Source organism: Hypanus sabinus, chromosome 1, assembly GCF_030144855.1.
Source record: "Hypanus sabinus isolate sHypSab1 chromosome 1, sHypSab1.hap1, whole genome shotgun sequence".
Lineage (NCBI taxonomy): Eukaryota > Metazoa > Chordata > Chondrichthyes > Myliobatiformes > Dasyatidae > Hypanus > Hypanus sabinus.
The window spans coordinates 22,558,488-22,585,124 of record NC_082706.1 but is presented as its reverse complement, the minus strand read 5'-3'; the positions used below and the strand labels follow the sequence as shown (position 1 = coordinate 22,585,124).

The window sequence follows — 26,637 nt, the reverse complement described above, 5'->3', positions numbered from 1 at the left end:
TCGGTTGTGGCAAATTAAACCTTTCTGATGCTAAGCATCATTTCTCACTCCTGTTACGTACCCCGTAACTGGGTTGTCAAACCAGCAGAAATGGAACACTCGTTGGAGTCTGTACTTACTAGAAACTAATAAAGTTTATTAGCAAATTAAGTAATACAGTACTCTAAAAGCAAGGATATAAATGTAACAGGTTAGCATTGATAATATACACATATACACAGAAATATGGGAATAGGAATCAGCCAAGCTCTATCAAAGTCTAGGGATAAATGATCAGTCTTCAAGTGAAGCAGAATTCAGTTCAGTTTATAGTTTGAGGCAGTTGTTGTAGTACCGTTGGAGAGAGAGAGTGAGAGATACAGCTGAAATTTCAGGCAAAACTTCTGTTGTCTTCTTGTCCCGTTGTGGTCACCGACTGTGACCCCTCTGTTCCAGATGCGACTGTTCTTCCGTGGTGAACCCGTCACCCAGCCAAGGGTGGACGCACAACAGGACCCCACCGGCTGTACCTTTACACCCTGTGAGCCTCTGGCCGAGTCCCGTGAATCGGTCCTCCAAACTCCCACCAACTTGTGGGGGCACAATGCTGTCTTCAGGGTCTCGTGGCGTGTCTCCTGTGTCTTAGTAAACCCACTATTTTATTCCCCCCCCCCCCCCGATGGGGTATCACCTGTCCATCAAACTTCACCACTTCCTGTTCTCTCAGCAGGAGTGTTAACGAACAGTTCAGGATCAAAGCAAATGTCCATGGCAGTATCAGTGCAGACACCAAAATACTGAATTATGCATCTCTCGCTCTCATTAGCAGCATCCATTCTGCAGCTCTGCTTGGCTTCACACATAACACTCCGATGGACAGTCTGAGTGCAGGTGGACACAAGGGATTCTACAGATGGCTGGAAATTTTGAACAACATACACAAACTGCTGGAGGAAATCAGCAGCTCAGGTAGCATCAATGGAGGGGAATAAATGGCTGAGATACTTGGTGTTGATTCTGAGCCCAGGGTAATACTCAGTCAAGGCACTAGAGTGCAGCAGCATCTCAGCAGCAACTTCGTCTTCTACTGCTGTTACACTTAAAGGTTCGATGTGTTGGGTGTGCAGAGATGCTCTTCTGCACACCGCTGTTGTAACACGTGGTTGTTTGAGTTACGGTGGCCTTCTTGTCAGCTTGAACCACTGGCCATTCTCCTCTGACTTCTCTCAATATCAGGGCTTTTTCGCCCACAGACTGCCCCTCACTGGATGTTTTTCTTTAGATTTAGCACCTTTCTCTGTAAACTATAGAGATTGTAGTGCATGAAAATCCCAGGAGATCAGCAGTTGCTGAGATAGTCAAATCACCCACCACAACCATTCCACTGTCAAAATCACTTAGACCACATTTCTACCCCAGTCTGATGTTTGTTCTGAACAACAATTGAACCTCTTGACTATGTCTGCATGATTTTATGCATTGAGTTGCTGCCATATGTTTTGCTGATTAACTATTTCCATTAAAAAGCCATTGTACTCGTGTCCCATAATAAAGAGGCTGCTGTATGCAAGTTATTTGAAGTACAGGGTATTTATTCTTATTGTGCTTTTGTTATTGTCTTCTTCACACTTATTATGTTTTTTATGGAGTGTCAGAACCAGAGTAACAATCATTTTACGTTTCTTCACACTAACGTAGAATGACAATAAGCAATTTTGAATCTTGAAGTTGGCAGACATAGACAAGTGGAAGAATCTGAGGGAGAGAAGAAAATAGGGTTTCTTTTATGATTAGTGTAAATGGGTGCCTGTGGGATAACATGAACTTAGTGAGCTGAAGATCAACACACACAAAATTCTGAAGAAACTTAGCAGCTCAGGCAACATCTATAGAGGGGAATAAATAGTCGACTTGGAGATGCCAGACCTTTCATCGGGATTTGGTCTGAGTTGTTGACTGCTTATTCCCTTCCATAGATGCTGCCTGTATTAGTTGTTGGTTTATTATTGTCACATGTAGCAAGATACAGTGAAACGCTTGTCTTACATGTGGCTTATACAGATCAAATCATTGATCCAGAATAAGGTAACACTACAACAGTGCAGAAAGAAGTGTAAACCTACCAATAAAGGGCAGAACACGTAAATAATAAAGAACAAGACCATAACAAGACAGATTGTGAGGTCAAGAATCCAACATTTCATACAAGAGGTATACTTAAGAGTCTGATAACAGTGATTATAGAAGCTGGTGATCTCTGAGCCAGGTGGTTCTTGCTTAATAGCTGCATTGATAAGATGCGTTGTTTGTGATCCTTCAAGAATCATTTGATACTGGCATAGTTCCAGAGGACTGGAAAATTGCTAATAAGAAGGGAAGAAGGCAAAAGAAAGGAAATTTTCCTCAACCATTGACCTCAATGGTTGGGAAAGTGTTGAAGTCCATTATTAAGGATAAGGTTTCAGGGTACTTGGAGACTAGTGATAAAATATGTCAGAGTCAGCATAGTTCCTGTAAAGGGAAATCTTGCCTGACAAATCAGAGTTCTTTGAAGAAGTAACAAGCAGGGTGGACAAAGGAGAGGCAGTGGATGTCATTTACTTGGATTTTAGAAGGCAGTTGAAAGGTGCCACTCTTGAGGCTGCTTAACAAGATAAAATCCCATGGCTTTACAGGAATGATGCTGGCATGGACAGAGGAAAGGCCGACAGGCAGGAGGCAGCGTGTGGGAATAAAGGGGGCCTTTTCTGGTTGGCTGCCAGTGTCTAGTGGTATTCCTCAGGAGTCAATATTGGGACCACTACTTTTCACATTGTTTGCCAGTGATTTAGATGATGGACTTGATGGCTCTGTGGCAAGGTTTGCGGATGATACAGAGATGAGTGGACGGGTACATAGTGCTGAAGAAGCAACACAGTTGCAGAAGGACTTAGACAAATTGGAAGAATTGGCAAAACAGGGGCAGATGGTCTACAGTGTTGGGAAATGTATGATACTGCATTTTGGTAAAAGGAACAGAAGTGCAGACTATTGTCCAAGTGGGGAGAAAATTCAAACATCATAGGTGCAAACGAACTCAGGAGTCCTTGTGCAAGACTCCCAGATGCTTAATTCACAGGTTAAGTCTGTGGTAAAGAAGGAAAATGGCATTCATTTGAAGGGGAATAGAATATAAAAACAAGGAGCTAATGCTGAGGTTTTAAAAGACACTATTATTGGAGCATTGTCAACAATTTGGGGCCCCATATCTCAGAAAGGATGTGGTGTCCTTGGAGATGGTCCAGAGGAGGTTCACAGGGATGATTCCGGGAATGAAGGGGTTAACGTATGAGGAGTGCTTGGCAGCTTTGGGCCTGTACTCTCTGCAGAATGCAGGGGGATCTCATTGAAACCTACCAAATGTTGAAAGGACCGGATTAGGTGGATGTGGAGAGGCTGTTTCCTATGGCGGGGGTGTCCAGAACTAGAAGGCACAGCCTCAAAATTGAGGGGCAACCATTTAGAACAGAGGTAGCGAGGAGTTTTTTTTGGCCAGAGCGTAGTGAATCTGTAGAATGTTCTGCCACAGACAGCTGTGGAGGCTGAGACCAAGGGTATATTTAAAGTGAAAATTGATAGTTTCCTGATTGGCCAGGGCATCAAAGGTTATGGCGACACACAGGTATACTGTATAGGTTGAGTGGATTCCAGAATCAGCCATGATGAAATGGCGGAGCTTACTCAATGGGCTGACTGGCTTAATTCTGCTCCTATATCTTATGGTCCTAAAGGAATTTGTATCTTCAGTTTATTTAATTTCTCGGTAATATAGTAAATTGATTGTTTGATTAAGCATTCTCCTTTGGGCTACATGTGAAAAACACATGAATGACAAAAGTTTGCACCCACGACCCACTAAGCAAGCAATAGCAAAGCCCCCAAAGAGAGACCATGATCTGCAGTACATCAAAAACTGCAGTCCATAACCCAGCACGTTGATATGCCACATGCTCTCTCGCTCACTAACAAGGGATGGAGTGGTGTCCTCTTTCCACAGCAAGAGAGAGACCAACAGATTGATGCTTTGATGTTATAATCTGAAGCAAAGATTATTCGAGTTCACCAGACTCCAGAAAGCAATCCCCTGAGTGCAGAGGCCTCAGACTGCTGCACCTGCTGTCTTGATGTTATGATCTCCACAATGTTCCAGTTGGCAAGGAAATGAATCATCCACAGAGGCCGCCCAAGGCAGCATCACGAAGGCCCCATAGGTACATGTCTTCCAGGCCATTCCTGGAGAGACTGAAGAATGCTAAGACACTTGGCAAGCTCTGGAAGCAGAAACTAACTGCCGTATTGACCCGCAGTTTGAGCGCAGCTATAGATCACGGACTCCGACAGTACCTCAGCCACCTTGAAAAGGAAAAAAAAAGAGACATTAACGAGAAGAATTGAAGCTGCCTTGCAGATGATCTCAAAGAAGTCGACCTCTGGCACCATCCTTTGCTCCGCTGGTCTCACTATTGCCGCACAAGCATTACACAAGTGAGCTGAGAAAATTCAAGCAATGGTGGATGCCTGAAAGTCAAAGGATGCGTGGTCCTTTTTTAGGTTTTGTCAATAACTCTAACAGTTAATGCCAAAGCTTGCTACTGCACTCCACCCCTTGAATGCATTAATACAGATTGGGAAGAAATGGCAGGGCACAAAGAAGTGTGAATTGAATTGAAGTGTGAAAAGAAATAGTGATGCCAGACACTGTACTCACACATTGTGATCCACATCATCCTGTTTTTGCCTCCCCTAATGGTACGGGTGCAGTCATGTCACATTATGAGTGATGGAAGCGAACACGCCATAGCCTTTGCATTATGCTCTCTTACCGGTGCAGAGAAAAGATACACACAGATTGACAGATAGACCTTGAGTCTGGTTTGGGGTGTAAAATGTTTTAACCAGTCCCTGTACAGGAGAGAGTTTATCCTTGTTTCTGATCATCAACCACTAGTGTTCATTTTCAATCCACAGAAAGATGTTTCACTAACAGCAGCACTAATGCAGGGATAGGCTCTGTTTCTTGGAGGGCACAATTACAGGATCAAATTCAAGAGGATAACTAAGTATTGGAAATGCTGATGGACTATCCTCTTTACCCTTGGAAAAGGATATACCTGAAAACCTGACAAAGGGAACACCCTTCTTGTCACATTCTCCTTAATGCAAATCAAATGTCTCCCTATTACAGTGGAGATGGTCCAAAGGGAAACCAGAAAAGACCCAACACTGTCTCAGGTCTGCATGGCCAGCCAAAGTGTGCAGAAAAATATCCGATTCCCCATTTTTACCAGCGTCGGGATGAATTTGCCCTTGACAGGGGTTGCTTTATGTGGGGATTGGCAGTTGTTGCACCATCCAAGCTGAGAGCTGAAGTGTTGGAAGAGCTGCACGCTGGTCATCTAGGCATGGTCAAGATGAAAGCGTTGGTTCAAAGCTTTGTCTGGTGGCCAGGGATAGATCAGCAGATTGAGCAGCTTGCTGTGCACAGTTCAGGTTGTCAGCACGAGCAGAAGTTGCCATCAGCTCACCATCCCTGGTAATGGCCTTAGGATTCATGCAGATTTTACCAGGCCATTCAAGGGCACAATAATAATAATAATAATAATAATAATAATTAATAAAAATAGGCATCCATTAGTGTCATGAGGCCATGGATTTGCGCCTTGGGAAGGTTTCCAGAGCGCAGGCCTGCATACGGTTGTATGGGAGACTGGCAAGCCTTCCCCTCTCCACGCCACCGATGTTGTCCAAGGGAAGGGCACCAGGACCCAATCAGCTTGGCACCGTTGTCATTGCAGAGCAATGTGTTGTTAAGAGCCTTGCTCAAGGACACAACACGCTGCCTCAGCTGAGGCTCGAACCAGTGACCTTCAGATCACTAGGCCTTATACACTAGGCCACGCGCCAACACTCAAGGGCACAAATTTCTTGGTAGTAGTGGATGCAGTTACAAACTGGGCAGAAGTGTTCCCAATGGCCTCCACTCCAGCCTTGCACACAGTTGATATGTTGAGAAGGCTGTTCTCAAGGACTGGTAATTCAGAACACTTAGTCAGTGACTTGGCAGAAAGGTTTGTCCAGAGTCTAAAGAACACACTGTGAGCAACGTTGGCAGAACACACTAACCTGACGCTGAATCAGAAGCTCGCCAATTCCCTCCTTCCATATTGCAATGCAGCACACTGCGCAGACAACAACTCTCCAGCTATGCTGTTCCTGGGTCACCCCTTATGCTTACACGTGGGGCTACTCAAACCCAATCTCAGGAGTATGCAGGACAAACAGCTGAGACAAATCGTGGGCTTCGCAAGCAAGGTAGTTTGATGTTTCACTCCTGGAGAAGCAGTCCTGGTGACGGACTGCAGAGGTGATCAAAAGTGGGTACTTGGAAAGACTAAGGGCAGAACTGGACTACTCTCATTGAGAGTACGGCTGATGGCATCTGGAGACAACACATCGATCAGTTGAGGAGAGCAGAATCAAATGTTGGAGAAGAAAGGTGCTCAAAGCTGTCAGAACCACTTCCTGCAGTCCCAGAGTCAACTCCTACAACCACCACAGAGGAGGCCCCAGTACCTGAGAATGTTTTATGACCACGTCTCATCGGCCAAGCAGAGTGATCCCCCTTGTCAGGAAGGACGTTATCCCACAAGAGTAAGAAAACCTCCACAGCAACTAAATCTTTAGCCCTTAATGGGACAATTTAAAATTTGCTATGCTGTGGATGTACAGTATATATAGTAGTTGTATTATATGGTAGACTGTGTATATAGATGACTAGAGAGAAACATATTGCATATTTGAGTTGAGCTGCATTCTATATAGAGTTGGAATTTATAGCTAAGCAGGGAGGAATGGGGCATATTTAATATTTCAGTAATATTTGAGGAATACTGTGAATATATTGTTTGACTGAGCTTTCTTTCTTTGCTTACATAGTTCATTATGGATTATGTGTAAGAAGCATGAGAATGGCACCAAGTCATATGTGAGCGCCTCACTAAAGAAACAAAAGGTTAAGACTGTACACAAGTTCCTGGGCTTTCTTTCAATTAGTTTCTGAAGTTACAAAACATAACAGTAGTTTCTGCCCAGTGGGAGAGAGAAGAGAGAACATCCAGGATTGGCTGAGTTTCTCCAGCACTTTGTGTGTGTTGCTCAATATGTCCAGCATCTTCAGAATCTTTAGTGTTTGTGCTGAGCCAAAGAGCCTGTTTCTAAGCTACTTAGCTTTATGATCCTACGACTGAATCTCGATCAACCACCCTGATCTGAGACAGGCTCTGATTTTGCCAGTGGTGTCTGACAGTGAAATTTCTTGTTTGCAGAGTGTTTGGAAAAGGGAATTTCGCATAGCGTTGGTTCTATGTGGAAGAGTGACGACTGCTACTCTTGCTACTGTGGGAAGGTCACTGCGATATGCTGCACAGAGTAAGTCACACACATTTGACTCCTAAGGACAAGAATGCAGGTCCTATTAGTTCGAAATTTCCATGTCCTTTAAAATCTGGAATTATTTTACATTTAATTGGCATTTTTATTTGCGTATGCTTGATACCTGTCAAGTTTAAAAGGCTTGTAACCCCTACACCCTAACCTCTACAATCACCCCCCCCCCCCACCGACACCAAACGTAAGTAATAACCCCATATTCATAACCATAAACCTTGTATAAGGAGGAGGAAGATCCCAATAAAGGCAAGTGTTGGACCTGGTTAACAGAGACGTGAGTCAGATTAAAGTGTCAGGGTCACATGACACAGAATCCCAAGCAACAAGAGGAAAATTTTCCCCACTGCCACATAAGTACAGCATAACCAGATAGTGACACGCATTTCATTATCTCATTTCATAAAACGCCAAAAAAAAGCCTAGATACCAAGAAGGCAAAAAAAACCAGAAAGTTAAACCCAAGCTGAGACCACGAAAAACAAATCTCTACTGAACTCAAAGTGACAGGATTGAGTGACACTGAATCTTCAGTAAACCCTACTAATTTAATCCTGGGGATCCCCACACACTCAGATACAAAATAAAGATCAATGCAAACTAAAAGTAGGGAAGTTACTTCTTACTTTGGGATGAAGCCCAATGACTAGGTCACATTAAAATCTACTGCCCAAATGATCGAAATAAAGTTGTTTACACGTTTTGGATTTCTATAGCCTATAAGGAAATCAGAGTCGTGCAACGGTTAGTTCTACTGTCTCACAAGACTTCAGCTAAGATTGGAGCATCCACCATGGTCACTGAAAGAGATCTTATGATGTAGTTTGGGGTAAACCCAGAATGTGATGCTAAACTCAAACCACTATAGTACCCACCCGACACCGGAAGTTTCGAACCTGGATCTTTTTGTCGAAGGAAACATGGAGAGATATGAGACAGCGCTGGAGTTGTGTGTGCAATTTTTTTTATCGATGTACTATAGAGAGCACCCTAGCTTGTTGTATAATAGGTTGGCATGGCAACTGTTCTGTACATGACCGCAAGAAACTGCAGAGAGTTATGGACACCACTAAGCACATCACGGAAGCTAACCTCCTCTCTATGGACTCTCTCTACACTTGTCACTGCCTGAGTACAACAGCCACAATAATCAAAGACCCCTCCCATCCCTGGGCATTTTCTCTTCTCCTCTCTCCTATCAGACAGAAGATACAAAAGAACCTGAAAAAACGTAACATTGGGTTCAAAGACAGCTTCTATCCCATTGATACCAGATTCTTGAATCAGAATCAGATTTAATATCACTGACATATGTTGTGAAATTAGTCAGTCTTTAACTGTGAATTACAGTAAGTATAAATATATATATATATAGATTTATATGACCACGTGATAACTACGTGTCTCACATGGACAACTTCAGGTCACTCCACGAAGAACTCTCTCAGGGCAAGAGAGATCATGGTGCCCCGCACAAGAGGTACAAAGACCAACTTAAGCAGCAGCTCTCTCAGGCAAATATGAATGGCAGCAGGTGGCTTGTGACAGAAACTGCTGGAGAATGCTGATTCATGGAGGAACCAAGAACTTTGAGGAATCCTGAAGAGCAAAAATAATATTTAAATTAAATGAGTAGTCCAAAAACAGAAATTCAAATGGAGCATCCTTGTGTTCAATGTCCATTCAGAAATCAGGTGGCCAAATGGACTTCTTGTACAGTAACCTATACTCATTCTATTTAGTGTTCTCCGTACTCCTGTCAACTCCTGCCAGGTTCCGCCACTCACCTAAACATTTGCTGTTGCTGGGTCTGAAGCATGGACTTCCACATCCAATGGCACAGTGGCAGAACCTTCACCAAAAGGGCTGCGCCAGGTCGTTCCATCTTCTTAAAGGCAATAAATTGTGACCTTGGATTAAGTATTGGTATTGGTTTATTATTGTCACAAATACTAAGATACTGTGAACAAATTGCCTTGCATATTGCTCATATAGATTATTGTGGTAGAACTAGGTAAACAATAACTACGTAGGATAAAGTGTAAAAGCTACCAGAGCCAGTGCAGTGTGCTAGACGATAAAATGCAAGATCATAGTGAGGTAGATCGTGAGGTCAAGAGTTCAACTTATTGTACAAGACGTCCATTCAAAAGTCAGATAACTGTAGAATAGAAGCTATCCTTGAGCCTGGTGGTATGTGCTTTCAGACATATGTATCTTCTGCCCAGTGGGAGAGAGGAGAAGAGAGAATATCCAGGGTGAGTAGGGTGCTACACTGAGCCAGTGAGAAGTGTAGATAGAGTCCATAGAAGGGAGATTGGTTGCTGTGAAGTGCTGAGCTGTGTCCAAAACACTTGCAGTTTCTTGCAATAACGTCCAGAGCAGTCGCCATACATGCATCCAGATAGAATGCTGTCTATGGTCATTGGTAAATATTGGTAAGGATCGACAGAGTGACACTCAGATCCAGAAAGTTAAATTGAAAGTAGAGATTATGCCTTTGTTTTGAATGGGAGCAGGGCAATTTATTCTGACTTTATTTCATAGAGCATAAGAGAAGGAAAGGAGATTTGATAGAGGAATAAAAAATTATGGGGATGTGTAAATGCAATTCGGCTTTTTCCACAAAGATTGAGTGAGACTTAAACTAGAGGTCATGCTGTGTCTTAAGTGTGCAAGGTGAAATATTTTAAGGGGAACCTGAGGCGGAACTTCTCCACTTAGAGAATGATGAGAGTGTGGAACAAGCTGCAAGTGGAAATGATCTACTTCGACATTGATGAGAAATTTGAGTAAGTACTTGGATAGGAGGGTTGTGGAGAGCTATGGTCCAGGTTTGGATCGATTGGACTAGGCAGAATAACTGCTTGACACTGACTATATGGGCCGAAGGTCCTGTTTCTGTGCTGTAGTGCTCTATGTTTTTCTATGCCTCTATAAATACTTGCAGCATTACAACACACATCAAAGGCTTTGGAGCATCCTGAAAGAGACACTGTGCTACAGAAAGTCAAATCTCTTCCTAGATTACTATGTAGATAAGTGGAATGTAACTTCAAGTGTGATCACTAACCCAGTATCTCCTTTCCTCTCCCTTTAGGTACATTCAACCTCCTGATGTCTCCAACAGCTGCGAAGTAATTTTTGACAAGAGACTTTGCAGATATAAGACCTATAGGAAAGACAACCCGAACATCTTGTGTGACTAGAAATTGGGAATGGAACAGTGAGATTCATGGGAGCAGCTTGACCCTTGTCCCCTATGCTGTCTCCGTACCCTTGGACTAACCAAAACACCCAGCCATCCTTCAATAGACCTTCAGTACAATGAGGAGTCTAAATGTCATGCTGTAACCTCATCCACTGCCTGTCAAAGCCTTTAAGTAATTAAATAAATCCTATCTGATCAGCTTCTGTTTAGAACATAAACTGAATGCACACTTACAGCCTTTTCCTGGAATTCCTTAAACGTGGAAATTTTCTCCAGTATTCCAGCGATTTTTATGCTCCTGACATTATTGCTCATCCCGAGAAGGTGGCGGTGAAGTGCCTTCTTGAAGCACTGCAGATCTTCTGGTGAAGGTACCTCCAACAGTGCTGTTTGACAGGGGTTTCCTGGAACTCAGACTAGAGCTAATAAATACAGGGTTTGAAACAGAGCATAGAACAGTACAGCACAGCACAGGACCTTCAACCCATGTTGTTCCAGACCTTTGATGTGCTCCAAAATCAATCTAACCCATCCCTCCCACATAGCCCTCCTTTTTTCATTCATTTATGTGCCTATCTGAGTCTCTTAAGTGACCCTAATTGATCTGCATCTACCTCTTTGCCTACTAGCACACTCCATGCCACTCTCTGTGTAAAAATCCTACCAGAGAGCTTTCCTCTGAATTCCTTAAAGTTATGCGCCCTTGTATTATCCATTTCTGCCCCGGGAAAAAGCCTTTGGCTGCTCACTCTATCTGTGCCTCTTATCATCTTATACACCTCTGTCTAGTCTCCTCTTACCCTCCTTCAATCCAATGAGAAAAGCCATAGCTTGCTCAACCTATCCTCATAAGACATGCTCTCTGATTCAGGCAGCAGTCTGGTAAATCACCTCTGCATCCTTTCTAATGCATCCACATCATTCCCATAACGAAGGTACCAGAACACTGACGTATTTCTAGGTCAAGAAGAGAATCTGTATGGGTTGCTCATGCACCGACTACCCTTGTCTCAATACATGGTAGAGATCACAGGTTAGGTAGATTTTCAGGGATTATCTTAAACAGGAATAGAGAGAAATGGAGGGAATTCCAAAGCTCTGAGCTTGGACCCTTAAGGCTTGGCCACCAACGCCTGATGCAATGCAAAGTGCCAGAAATGAAGGAGGCCAGAGATCTTCGAGGGTTTAGAACCCAACTGAAATACAGGAGAGCAAAGTGCACAAAGCATTGAAAATGGAAGAGATTTTTAAAATAGGGCTCCAATTCAGTTGATATTTTGGGGAAGAATTGTCAAATTGGAGACAAGCTATTTCAGACTCCTGGAGATTATATAGATTTTCTAAATCCACCTGCAGCACATGGAGCTCCAATAACGCTCTCCAAGTTTCCCCTTTGTAAGGAGCTCATGACATCAAGCAGGTTACAATGAAGCCTTGTCTTCTGCTGCAGCCTGAGGCTCCATGTTCCTTCTTCTTTTCAGGAAATCTCTCAAAATCAATGACAACTTGTTTTAACTCCCTAATGCATCTGCTTCTACAACCACACCTGGCAGCACATTCCATACACCCACCACTCTCCCTGTAAAAAAAAATTGCCTTTAAAATCCCCGCTATACTTTTCCCCAGTCACCATAAAATTATAACGTTCCATGTTAGGCATTAGCGCCCTGGGTAAAAAGCTTTGGTTGTCCACTCTACTTAGCCCAATCTGATCCTGGATCCTACTGAACCCCTTACACCTGCCTTCTCGCCATAACCTTTGATACCCTGACTAATCAGGAAGCTATCAATTTTTGCTTTAAGTATATCCACAGTCCTGGCCTTACTTCAGTCTGTGGCAGAGCACTCCACAGATTCACTTCTCTCTGGCTAAAAATATTCCTCCTTACTTTTGATCTAAACGGTTGCCCTAAAATTTCAAGGCTGTATCCTTTAGTTCTGGACACCCCCACCATAAGAAATATTCTCTCTACATCCACCTTATCTAGTCTTTTCAACATTCGATAGGTTTCAAGGTGACACCCCCACCCCCACCACATTCTTCTAAATTCCAGTGAGTACACACCTAAAGCTGCCAAATGTTCCTCATCTGTTAACTCCTTCATTCCCGGAATCATCCTCACAAAACTCTTATGGATTCCCTCTAATGACAGCACATCCTTTCCAAGATACGGGGCCCAAAACTGGTGACAATGCCACTGGCCTCAGCATTATCTCCTTGTTTTTATATTCTATTCCCCTTGAAATGAATGGCAACATTGCATTTGCCTTCTTTACCACAGACTCAACCTGGAAATTAACCTTCTGGGAGTCTTGGATGTTTGGACCTTCTCCCTACTTAGATAATAGTATGCACTATTTTTCCTTTTATCAAAATGCATTATCATACAATTCCCAACACTGTATTACATCTACTACTGTTCTGCCCATTCTTCCAGTTTGACGAAGTCCTACTGAAATTGCATTGATTCCTCAGCACTACCTACTGATGCACCATCAATAACTCACTCTGAGACGTAAAGGCGAGATATCGGCTTTTATTGACTGGAAGAAGGAACAAGCAGTGAGTGACCACCATACTACATCCTGGAGACTGAGAGGCCGGGCTCAGGCCTCAATCGCCTTTATACCGGGGTCTGTGGGAGGAGCCACAGGAGCAGTCGGGGGGGGGGGGGGCGTGTCCAGACAGGTATATGTAGTTCACCACACTTACCCTCCTCCTGTTTTCTTATCATCTGCAAACTTTGCCATAAAGCCATCAATTCCATTATTTAAATCATTGACAAACAATATGAAAAGTAGCAATCCCAGTACTGACTCCTGAGGAACACCACCAGTCACTGGCAGCCAAACAGAAACGACCCTTTTATTCCTACCAACTGCCTCCTGGCTGTAGGAAGCAGAAGGAGATGAGTTATTAACTTCAACCTTTCTGCATAATCACTCAAAGAGTTGACCTGCATGTGCATGTAACGAGAGCTGTATAACTCATCTCCTTCTACCTCAGGCCACTTACTTATCAATCATCCATCTGTGGACACTTTCTGGAGGTCCAAGATCCGTATGCTCCACGACCGCTGGACTAAGTGTGTCAATGTAAGAGGGGACTATGTTGAAAAGTAAATGTGCTAGGTTTTCCAAAATTGACTCCTTCTACCTTAAGCCACAAATTTATCAATCACCGCTCGTACTTGTCCCTCTCAAACTGCAGTATGAATTCAATCATATCACTATCACTGCCTTCTAAGGTTCCCTTTACATGAAACTCCCTAATAAAATCTGGGTTTTACACAACACCCACAAAGACAGCCTTTCTCTGAGTAGGGTCAACCACCAGCTGCTCTAAAAAGCCAGCTTGTAGGCTTTCAACAAATTCCCTCTCTTGCAATCTGACACCAACCTGATTTTCCCAATCCCCTTGAGTATGGAAGTCCCCCATTACAATTGTGACATTACTCTTATTACATTCTTCAGCCATGCATTTATCTGCAATCTTGCTCTATTCCTATCCTCACTGTTGCATGGTACAAGCAGCAATCCCAAGATTACTACCCTTGTCATTGCTTCTCAACTGCCTTACCATCTCCTTCTATTCTCTTCGTATTCTTATACATCCAATCAAGTCATCTCTCATCCTCCTTCGCTCCAAAGAGACATTTAAGAGACTCTTATAGGCATATGTAAGATAGAAAAATGAAGGACTGTTAGAGAATATTCTGGACTTCAGCCATCGATCTCATGATGTAACATGAACAAAGTCACCAGAGACCTATTTGGAGAAAGAGGCTTGTTCAACCCAATATTATTTGATATTTTATATGCTAAAGATCAAAGGACAATTCAATATTTACAATGCTTCCTTTGGATTACATATACCTTTCACACCTCCTTCTTCACACCCCAAAATGAATGTTAAATCAGCATTGTCTGGTTTCCCAATTAACTGCAGTTCACAGCTCTTAGGAACCTATTGTCCAGAGCACATCTAAAATTTAATCTACAGTCCATATTCTGATCTGAAGATAGGTCGTTGAAGTTAGTTGCTCTAAATGCAGAATATTCTAACAGGGCTGTGTGGGAGGAAAGGATTAGATTTATCTTGGATTAGGTTAAAAGGTCGGCACAGCTTCAGAATCAGAGTCATGTTTAATATTGCCAACATATGTCACAAAATTTGTTAACTTTGCAATAGCAGTTCAATACAATACATGAGAAATATAGAAAAAAACTGAAGTAAGTATACATATGTATATTAAATAGTTAAAATAAGTAGTGCAAAAATAGAAATTATATATATGTGCACATATACACTGTTACGTTCCCCGTAACTGGGTGTTTGACCAGCAGAGAAGAAGAATCCGTTGGAGTCTGGTGGTACCAAACTAAAGGTGTTTATTAGTAAACTACACAATACAATATCAAAAATGCAAATATACATATAAAACAAGTTAGCAGTAATAAACCTAAAAGTGTAGGAATAATAATAATGAATGATAAACAAGCTCTATCGATGTCTAGGGGTAAATGAACTGTTATTGGAAAGTATAGAGTTCAGTTTAGAAATGCTGAGGTAGTTATGGTTGTTGTGTTGAAATCGGAGAGAGAGAGAGAGAGAGAGAGAGAGCGAGCGAGATGTAACAGCAACAGCTGCGGCGGGCAAACCTTTTGTGGCTTTCTTAATCCGTCGTGTCATTATGGCCATTCAGTTATGACCCCTCTGGTTTTCAGCTAGACCATTCTTCTGTGGTGGACTCGTCACTCTGGCATGAGTGGACACACACACAAGTCCCCACTGGCCCTGCTGTAACACTGTGAGCTTTACTGACCGATCTCCTGGTTTGGTCTCCAAAGCCCCCACCTTTCTGTGGGTTCCCAACACTCAGTCAGTGTCCACTGGTGTGTCTGAAGGGTGTCTCTCCAGACCTGTCTTTTATCCCCACTCACGGGGTCTCAGCTGTCCATCAACTCTGAATGACCGTGTCCATCAAATCAGACCACTCCTGCTGTCTCCTGAGGAATGTTAACGAGCAAAGTAAAGTCCTTGTAGTGGAAGGTGAATAATCCGGAAGAGTCAAAATACAGAAAATCAACAGTCTCACTCCCCCTCTTTTCTGTAGCAGATGTTCTTGCCTGGGCTTTATCTCTCTCTCTCATGAGCAGCATAGCAACAGCAATAGTTCGTAGTTCTCAGGAGGAGGGTTGGGAATGGTTAACTCTGCACCCCATTGACCATCAGGTCTATTTAACACTCATAACAACACACACACATATATACATATAAGTTCTGTCCTGTAGACCGTTGGCAGGACACTTGAACTTTTCACCTTGAAACACTCAAGTGATTTCTCCAACTATGTATGTGTATCTTTGCTGAGGGGAGGCTCCCAAGATATGGACATTAATCTTTATATCTGCACACAGAGAGAGCCAGGCCACTGGCTTACTGAATGTGCCAGCCAACAGAAGGTCATTCAGCTCAAAGTTAGCTCTAGGAAACAAACTAACACCTCCTGTTCTGTAAAGGATTATTTCTTTTCAGAGCAAGGATCTGCAGTTCAGGATATTTCTGTAAATTGAAATATTCTGATAAACTGCAGTTCCATGGCTAAACCCATACAACTCCAGAGAGAATGAAAAGTCCAAAAATACCTTTCTTCCATGAAAATTTGACCCAGTTCCATTCTTCTGCGTGAGCTTAGTGTTGGCTTGGGGAAGAATTAAGCCAACCAAGAAGAGCAGATTGTATCACAATTCTCAAAAGCTGACTGCTTTTGAGCACTGCAAGGGAAAAAGTGTCAGAGTAAGGGAGAGACATGAAGAGTGAGAGAGAGAGTCAAGTCAATTGAATTTTATTTGTCATTTCGACCGTAACTGCTGGTACAGTACATAGTAAAAATAAGACAACGTTTTTCAGGACCATGGTATTACACATCACAGTACAAAAAAAACTAGACTCAACTACGTAATAAAAAAAAAACAACACAGAGAAAGCTACACTAGACTACAGACCTACACTGGACTGCATAAAGTGCACAGTAACAGTGCAGGCTTTACAATAAATAGTAAACAGGACAGTAGGGCAAGGTGTCAGTCCAGGCTTCGGGTATTGAGGAGTCTGATATCTTGGGGGAAGAAACTGTTACATAGTCTGGTCGTGAGAGCCCGAATGCTTCGGAGCCTTTTCCCAGACGGCAGGAGGGAGAAGAGATTGTATGAGGGGTGAATGGGGTCCTTCATAATTCTTTTTCCTTTGCGGATGCAGCGTGTAGTGTAAATGTCCGTGATGGCGGGAAGAGAGACCCCGATGATCTTCTCAGCTGACCTCACCATCAGCTGCAGGGTCTTGCGATCCGAGATGGTGATCTCACACAATATCACACAATCCTGTACTCGAGATCAGGATTGAACCTGGGTTACACTGAAGCTATGAGGCAGCCCCACTACTCGCTGTGCAATTGCATTACCTCCTAATGCTCTTATGGACATTTCCTCTGCCCCTCACCCTTTCAGAGTATCTCTGACCAAATTTCATCAAACCAATCGTCATACAAGAAGAAGAATTATGGTTTCAAATGCACAAAGCTAGCAATCAACATGAACATTCCTGAGTTCTCTGTCAGTGTTTGCCAAGTAATTCTTGATTATAACTTCCACATCCCATGTGGATGGCCATACCAAACCAAAAGGTGTGAATACTCACAACTTGACAGCCACCCAAACATCTTTCTCCTGTCTGGAAATATCTACATAGTCACCAGTTCCTCCCCTGCAAGCTTGGCCAAACTATGTTTAATCTTGCCAGAGGTTCTTCAATATTCCAGTCAGTTACACCCAAGGTTTTGCATCAACAGAAATATCCCATTTCTGGACATTCCAACTTGTTGTCCATTTGCCAATACATGAAAGTCTCCCTCCAAATCTGAATTGATGTAGCTTGGAGGTGTAAGACAATATTTTATGCTGTGCACAAAACTTCTCTAAGCTGTCTAGAATAGAACTATTGCCCATTATGAACACAAGAGATTCTATGGATGCTGAAAATGCAGAGTAACACTCACAAAATGCTGGAGGATATCATTGGATCAGGCAGCATCTGTGGAGAGAAATAAATCGTCAACATTTCAGGCTGAAAGACTTCATCAGGACCTAATAGATTATCTTAGCCCAAAAAGTCCACTATGTTCTGAGATACATGTAACAAATAAAGCTAATGTTTATCTTTAAAATGTATTTCTGGAAATGCTTCAATTTTTTCTATTCATGGAGTCCTGAGATTCTTGGTTTGCAGTTAACACTTCACCAGATATTTGTCTAGACCACACTGTAAACAAGAAGGGCTCCCAATTCCCATGTGGCCTGCAACACTGCAATGAATTAAATGCAGTGTAGTCTGATGGAACCAGCAAAGGGTTAATGGGCAAGTGACACTGCTAACAAATGCAGTTCTACAACAATGGGCAACTTTACTACTGCTGCCTCACTGCTCTACCAGTCTATGCTTGACTCTGATCTCAGTGTTGTCTGTGTGGACCTTCCACATTCTCCTTATGGATTTTTCTGACGCTCTGTTTATTTCTTGCATCTCACTGAAGCATTGAATAGCAGGCTACTAGAATTGCCATCAGTGTTGGTGAGTGGTAGATTGTGTAGGGGTGTTAATGAACAATTGAGAGCGCATAGGGTAAAGAGAAATAAGAAAGAGATGGGTTTGGCTATTGGAGCTGGCATAGAATTGATGGACCAAATGGCCTTCTTCATTTCCCAGAGTGGAAATGGCTAACGTGAAGGGGCATAATTTTAAGGAGATTGGAGAGAGGTATAGCAGGTGTCAGAGATAAGTTTTTTTTAACAGAGAATGGCAGGTGTGTGAAACATCCTGACCGGGATGGTGATAGAAGCAGGTACATTAGACATCTAAGAGACTCTTAGATAGATACATGGATGATGGAAAAATGGAGGGTTATGTAGGAAAGAAGGGTTAGATTGGTCTTGGAATAGGTTAAAAGTTTGGCACAACGTAGTGGCCCAAAGGGCCTGTACTGTGCAGTAATGTTCTATGTTTAATGTCATTTGAAATTATGAATAGTTTCTACTCTCTTCTTTGTCTGTCAAAATAAGAACCATGATTACTGCTAGTCTGCTGAATATCCTCAGCTATTTGTTTTCTTATTTCAGATCTAGTACCTACAGGTGTCTGCTTTTCTGTGCAACATACAACTACTGCAGATGGCAGCATGACACATTCAGGAGCAGTCAAACCATCAGAAGGCAGTGGCAAAGAAAATAAAGCAGATAGAAACTTATAATTGTTATTCTTCATCGCATTCATTTGTATTTTATTCCAGCGTTGCTTAAATTGGTCCTGGAAACGCAATCCTTCTGGTGGTCTGGTGACCCATTCAACCTGTCTCCTCTGAGTGTTTTTAGTAATTAACCAGAATAATGGTTCACGACAACTGCTGAAAGCTTTCATCAAGTCGGTGACGTTTGCAATGCTATTCGGGAATAGCAGAGAGTGCATAGTCCCCCCTCACCATTGCACACATTTACAAAGTGCACTGCCACAAGAAAGCAGCATCCACACAGATCTGGAAGTTGTATTTGGGTTAATTTTTTTGGTAGAGCTAGCTACTTGTTTTGGTAGCCGTCTAGTTTTGGGTTGTGTGGGTGGGGGTGGGTTTTCTAGTTCCAACATCACTCACTGTATATATTATATCTCTTTATTGCTCAGGACATGTATATGTGTTGATTTTACGAATCTATGTTTACATCTCTGCTCCCAGACTGCTATTGTACTGCTTGACTTTTTATATGCCTTCTACCTTTTATGCATTAGTAATTGATAATGGCTAGTGCACTTAAATTCGTGAGCTGGAATGTAAAGGGATTGAATCACCCTGTTAAAAGGAGGAAGATATTCTCACATATCAAACAACTCAAAGCTGACATTGCTTTCCTTCAAGAAACTCATATTCGTTGCTCTGAAAACTCCCGGCTTTTGTCAAGGTGGGCGGGTCAGCATTTTCATTCATCCTTTACCGCTAAAGCTAGGGGAGTCTCCATTCTTATTAACTCAAATATTCCTTTTGAACTCCATAATAAAATATCTGATATAAATGGCCATTTTATTATTGTTTCTGGCAAACTATATAACACTAAAGTTGCACTAGCAAACCTGTATGCCCCCAACTTTGATGATGTTAATTTTTTTGAACGGTTTTTTTCCTCACTACCAGACTTAAACTCATACTCTCTTATAATGGGTGGTGACTTTAATTGTTGGTTAGATCCCAATTTGGATCGATCGTCCTCTGTTACTAGACCACCTACTAAATCTGCCTTAGCTATCCAATCGTTTCTCTCTAATTATGGTATCTCTGATATATGGCGTTTCCTCCATCCTACGGAGAGAGATTATTCTTTTTTCTCACATGTTCACCATACCTTCACTAGAATTGATTATTTCTTACTTATTCCATTTGCCCACTCTTGTGACTATCAGAGTATACTGATACTCTGATACTCTCTCTCTGAATTTGCCTGGTCTCCCTCAGAGGAATAAACACTGGCGGTTTGATTCAACTTTACTATCGAATGATGATTTTTTAAAATTTATTAAGGATCAGATAACCTTTTATTTTAACACTAATACATCACCTGAAGTGCCATCCCAGATTGTCTGGGATGCCATGAAAGCATATCTGAGGGGGCAAATAATCTCTTACACAGCAAATCTCAACAGAAGATCCCGTGCAGATCGATTAGACCTCATTAACCAGATTAAAGAACTGGATCAAATATATGCCCAAACTAAGAACCCTGAATTATACAAGAAGCGTGTTGAACTCCAAACTAAATTTAACCTTCTGTCCACTCAACCTGTCAAACGCCAACTTCTCAAAAGCAAGAGTCGCTTTTACATTCATGGGGATAAGTCTGGTAAATTCCTAGCCAATCAGCTGAGGCGTTCCAAAGCCAAACAACATATTACAAAGATCCGGAAGGAGAATGGAGACTTTACATCAGATCATTTAGAAATTAATGACGCATTTAAAAACTTTTATTCTCGGCTTTATTCCTCTGACTCGCTGAATGACAATATCTGTTGATCAATTTTTACAGAATCTGAATATCCCCTCACTTTCATCTGATTTCAAAGCCAAACTCAATGCGCCTATGTCATTAGAAGAAATATCTACTGCAATTTCTGCACTGTCCTCAGGGAAATCTACTGGACCTGATGGGTTCCCTGTAGAATTTTATAAATCATTCTCTTCTCTTCTTTCTCCTCAGTTACTTTCAGTATTATCTGACTCGTTTAATTATGGCAAATTGCCACCCTCTTTCAGTGAGGCATTTATTATTCTTCTTTTAAAAAAGGGCAAAGACCCAAAAGAGTGTTCCTCATATAGGCCGATCTCTCTGCTCAATGTTGATGTAAAGATCTTAGCTAAAGTTTTGGCTCATAGATTAGAAACCATCATTCCCTCCATTATCTCTGATGACCAAACAGGCTTTATTAAAAACCGTTTCCCTTTTTTTAACATTCAGCGTTTATTTAGTATCTTATACTCACCTCCAACTGGGATTCCTGAATGTGTTATTTCCCTCGATGCGGAGAAAGCATTTGATCATATAAAGTGGAACTACCTTTTTGCAGTTTTAGAAAAATTTGACCTTGGCCAAAATCTCATCTCTTGGATCCAATTGCTGTACCTGTGTCCTACTGCCTCTGTTTTAACCAATTTTCAGAAATCCCAAGTATTTAATCTCAAACGTGGCACCTGCCAAGGATGCTCCTTAAGTCCCTTTCTCTTTGATTTGGCTATGGAACCTCTGGCGATAGCATTTCGAAACTGCCGTGAATTGACTGGGGTTTGGAGAGGGGGTGCTGAGCATAAAGTTTCTCTCTATGCTGACCTTATTACTCTTTCTCTCAAATCCATCTACATCCTTACCTCTAATGTTTTCACTTCTTGACCAGTTTAGCCAGATCTCTGACTATAAACTTAATTTACATAAGAGTGAACTTCTCCCAATTAATAAAGAAGCACAAGAACTAACATTTCATGATCTCCCTTTTAAAGTAGTCCATAGTCAATTTACTTATCTTGGAATTACAGTCACAAGGAAGTTTAAAGATCTCTTTCGTGAAAACTTTGCCAATCTTTCATATGCTATAAAACAGAGTCTGGTACAATGGTCACCTCTATCTATGTCTTTGGTAGGTCGTATTAATGTTGTTAAATGTATGTTCTCCCCAAATTTTTATACCTATTTCAATCTATCCCAATTTTTATTCCTAAATCTTTTTTGATTCCTTAGACTCTATTATTTTGTCATATCTGTGGCAGAATAAGCGCTCTAGAATTAATAAAATCCATCTCCAAAAATCTAAAAAAGAGGGTGGCATGGCTTTACCTAACTTTCATTTATATTATTGGGCAGCTAATATACGTTGTGCTACCTTCTGGTCTTTCTTCCATGGCCAACCCGAATGCCCTAACTGGGTGGCGATGGAGCTGAGCTCCACTAAAGAATTATCTATCTCTGCACTTCTTGGCTCTGCACTCCCTAGTAGCCTGCCCAGATCAATAGCTAATCCTTTTGTTAGACACACTTTGCGTATATGGGCTCAGATCAGGAAATGCTATGGTTTCCAGGGGTTTTCCGTTTCCAGCCCTATTGCTTATAATCACCTTTTTTTACCTACTACATACGATTCAGTATTCCAGGTTTGGTATAGGAAGGGCATTAGACATTTTGAAGATCTTTTCATTGATAATCGCTTCGCTTCTTTTCAGCAGCTCTCTGTTAAGTTCAATCTGCCCAATGTTCATTTTTTCAGATATCTCCAAATCTGACACTTTATTGCTCCTTTAATTCCTAACTTTCCTGAAATGCCTGCGAAAAATGCTATGGACCTATTTCTTTCCATGAATCCACTAGGTAAAGGCTTAATATCAATCATCCGAGATAAACTAGCAGCCTTACGACGGGCCCCCATGGATAAAATCAAAATGGCCTGGGAGCAGGATTTAAATATCTCCTTATCTGAGGAGAGCTGGGATTCAGTTCTCAAATCGGTTAACTCAACCTCTCTTTGTGCTCGCCACTGCCTTTTACAGTTTAAGATTGTTCATAGAGCCCATTTGTCTAAATCTAAACTATCTCGATTTTACCCGTTAGTCCGCTCTGTAATAAATGCAAGAGGAACAAGGCCTCTCTCATCCATATGTACTAGTTCTGTCCTAGCTTGGAGAAATTCTGGAAAGATGTCTTCACTACGTTATCGTGTATTCTGAATCAGCACCTAGAACCAAACCCTTTAATTGCTCTGTTCGGTTTTTGGGGCGAGACGGATTTATGTCTGGATCCGACCAAATGCCGAATATTATCCTTTGCCTCTCTCCTGGCTAGACGCTTGATCCTCCGCAGATGGAGAGATGTTGCCCCACCCACTCATGCTCAATGGCTTAACGACATCATGGCCTGTTTGGACCTCGAAAAAATTCATTATTCAGTTCTCAATTCGGATCTAAAGTTCCATAAGGTCTGGGGACCTTTTATCGAGTACTTTCATAACCTTCCTCTTGACTAGGGTTTTTTTTTCTTTTCGGTCCCTTGCTTTCAGCTCCTTTTTTTTTCTGGTAGAAGGCATTATTACCCTCTGTTGCTGAGTGTATTCACAGTCTGGGAGTTTGGCTGTCCTGACTTATACTCTCTATATTGTGTTGTGGTTGGTCTGGAGTTGCTGTTGTTTTTTCTTGTGTTGTGGGGCTTGGGGAGGACACTAAGCTTACTTGTCTTTAATTCAGGTGCTTTTTTTTTGCTAAATTCTCTTCCTTTGTAGCATATTGTTATTGTATGCTTAATTTTGCACTGTTTTAATGTTCCTCATTGGGATTTGGGGTTTCTAATTTGTAAAATGTTTTGAAAAACTAATAAAAAAAATTAAAAAAAAGAAAGCAGCATCCATCATCAAAGACCCACATCACTCAGGCCATTTACTCCTATTGCTACTACCACTTGGGCACAGAAACCTTATGTCCCAACCTTCCAGGTTCAGGAAAAGTTATTAACCTAGCACCATCAGGCTCCTGAACCAACGTAGATAATATGACTCACCACAACTCTAAAATGATTCTACAATCTCCAGACTCACTTTCAAGAATTCTACAAAACACGTTCTCAGTATTATCTTTTATTATTTTTATTTGTGTTTTACGTGTTCATCAGTCTTTGCTTATGTATGGCTTTATGTCAATTCTGTTGTATTTCTTCCTTTTCCTGTAAATGTCCTCAAGAAAATGAACCTCAAGGTAGAATATGGTGATGTATATGTATTTTGATAATAAATGTACTTTGACTTTGACTGACTTTCGAATTGTCCTAGACAAATCTCCAACATCCCCAAGGCATGTTGCAAAGCCACTTGTTTTCTGTTAGTTACCCCCTCAATTTAGATTAATGTCAAAATGTATCAAAGGAGAAGTGACAGGTATGACTGAGAGAGAAATCATATGCAGGCATACAAGGAAATAAGCAAGAGAGTTCTGGAGTTAAAGGGATTCATCTCTGGGAGAAAACCAAATGGCCTCTATCTGTGCCATTGCACAGAAATAGTCCCTTCGGCCCAACTCACCAATGCTGGCCAAGTTGCCCACCTGAGCTCATTGGCCCCTATCCCTCCCTACGTGGACTTGTGTAGTTGCTAGAAGACGGCCTTTTTTTTACAAAACTTAACCACAAGTGTAGGTTCATCCTATTTCTTGCATTTCTCATGAGCAACATTGCAGACATCACCATCCCTGCATTTCCACCGAGAGGTCTTCCTAACATCCTGGGCATACAGCACCTCCCTCCTGTTGCTTTAGACTCACAGTCCCTTATCTCAGGGCTGTTCATTATAAAATAAGCTCAATAAGCTTGGATGGGTATCTTATTCAGCATGAACCAGCTGGGCCAAAGGGCTGGATTCCATGCTATATGACTCTGTGACTGAGGGAAAACCGAAACAAGACAAGTCTTCCAGTCAAGATGGTGCCAGCGAACTATTCCTCGGGCGACACTTCCAGATAGTCAACCATTTCGTTTTTCTATGTCTTCCACTTGTTCTCTTTATCTTAATTTTGCTTTGGAAACTGTTGGAGCCCGTGACTTGCGGTCTGTATTTCAATCTGTTGACCCCGACAAAGCTCCAGGAGAAAAATGCAAGCACAGACCACCACGAGAAGAAGCTCAGAGACCCAGGTGAGGGGCTGTGATCAACCACATTTCTCGCCAATTAAAGAGTCGAGGAAGATTGGAACATTGAGGCAAATTCAGATGAGAGCGAGCGGCTCTTAGAGAGGCCACTGGTTCGAGCTGCTACCTTTAGAGCGGCTGCTGCTTCATGTCACATTCCTTCAAGGGGCTACTGGTTCATCTTGCTTCCCCTTGGATGCTGTCGGAGATGTTATCAAAATTCTGAGATTTATGGATTGGACTGTAGTTCATATTCACCTCTTTCAGTTCTGTGTTTTGTCCACGTTCTTACTCCTTCATTGCCTTGTTGCTGATTGGTGGGCTGGGGGGTTTGGCTGTTCTCTTAGTTTTTGTGCGAGGGAAGGGTAGGCAGGGGAGGGGGTTTGGGATTTGTGAGCTTTTGTTCCTTTTCTTACGGGGAGGGGATTGATGTCTTTCTTTCAACTACTTCTATGGTTTTCAATATTCTATGGCTATCTGGAGAAGGAAAATCTCAGGGTTGCGTTCTGCATGAATACTTTGATAATAAAAGGAACCCTTGAACACTGGGGTCCCAGTAGAATGAAAAGCTTGCTTGCAGCAGCAGCACAGAACACAAATTATACAAGACAACGAAGGAAGAAACTGCTAAGCAAAGCAACTCGCACAAAGTGTTGGAGGAACTCAACAGGTCGGGCAGCATCTATGGAGTGGAATGGAATATTTCAAGCCAAGGCCCGGCATCAGAACGGTCTCATTAATGTCAAACAAGCTTAGTGCACGAAACAATCAAAAACAAGTCCATGGTAGCACTATAAGATTCATCTTAGACATTGAGTTGCATTTCTGATTGGGGTTAGATTTTTTTGGAACAGAGAACATAGAAATCTACAGCACATTACAGGCCCTTTGGCCCACAATGTTGTGCCAACCATATAACCTACTGTAGAAACTGCCTAGAATTTCCCTACCACATAGTCCTCTATTTATCTATGCTCCGTGCACCTATCTAAGAGCCCCTTAAAAAACCCTGTTGTATCCGCCTCCACCATCGTCAATGGCAGTGCATTCCATGCACCCACTGCTCTCTGTGTGAAAAACTTATTTCTAACATTTCTGTTGTACCTACTTCCAAGCACCTTAAAACTGTGCCCTCTCGTGTTATCCTTTTCAGTTCTGGGAAAAAGCCTCTGACTATCTCCACGATCAATGCCTCCCATCATCTTATACACCTCTATCAGGTCACCTCTCATCCTCTGACACTCCAAGGAGAAAAGGCTAAGTTCACTCAACCTATTCTCATAAGGTATGCCCTCCAATCCAGGCAATATCCTTGTAAATCTCCTCTGCATCCGTAGTATCCACATCCTTCCTGTAGTGAGGCGGCCCGAACCGAACACAGTACGCCAAATGAGGTCTGACCAAGGTCCTATATAGCTGTAACATGACCTCACGCCTCTTGAACTCAAACTCACGGTTGATGAACGTCAACATACCATACGCCTTCTTAACACATTGCCAACCTGCGCAGCAGCTTTGAGCGTCCTATGGACGCAGACCCCAAGATTTAGGTCAGGTTAAACATCTCTGGGTGGCCACCCACTTCAATTTGACTTTCCATTTCTATTATGGTTTGTAACTCCAAAGCATAAAACAAATTGTAAGGAAACACAGAGCCGAGACTGATTGTCTTATTTTAGTTTTTACTTTATGCAAGATGCACACATATGATGGGG

The 26,637-nt window shown here is 42.1% G+C and overlaps 1 protein-coding gene and 1 long non-coding RNA gene across 6 annotated transcripts in view; one reads left to right on the top strand and one right to left on the bottom strand.

Moving 5' to 3' along the window:
* LOC132391854 (beta-microseminoprotein-like) overlaps positions 1-10,886 on the top strand; it is a 31,175-nt gene extending 20,289 nt beyond the window's left edge. For all 5 annotated transcript variants that reach the window (XM_059965563.1, XM_059965586.1, XM_059965554.1 and 2 more), the window contains 2 exons: positions 7,344-7,446; positions 10,565-10,886. In XM_059965563.1, coding sequence (XP_059821546.1) covers positions 7,344-7,446; positions 10,565-10,673 — 212 coding nt within the window. In that variant the 3' untranslated portion in view covers positions 10,674-10,886. The remainder of the gene's footprint in view (positions 1-7,343; positions 7,447-10,564) is intronic.
* LOC132391873 (uncharacterized) lies at positions 122-12,865 on the bottom strand. The gene is made up of 3 exons (XR_009511365.1): positions 10,910-12,865; positions 9,252-9,374; positions 122-1,734 (listed from the first exon to the last, which is right to left on the bottom strand). It is a non-coding gene; the product is annotated as an uncharacterized LOC132391873 (long non-coding RNA).
* Between the last annotated feature and the right edge of the window lie 13,772 nt (positions 12,866-26,637).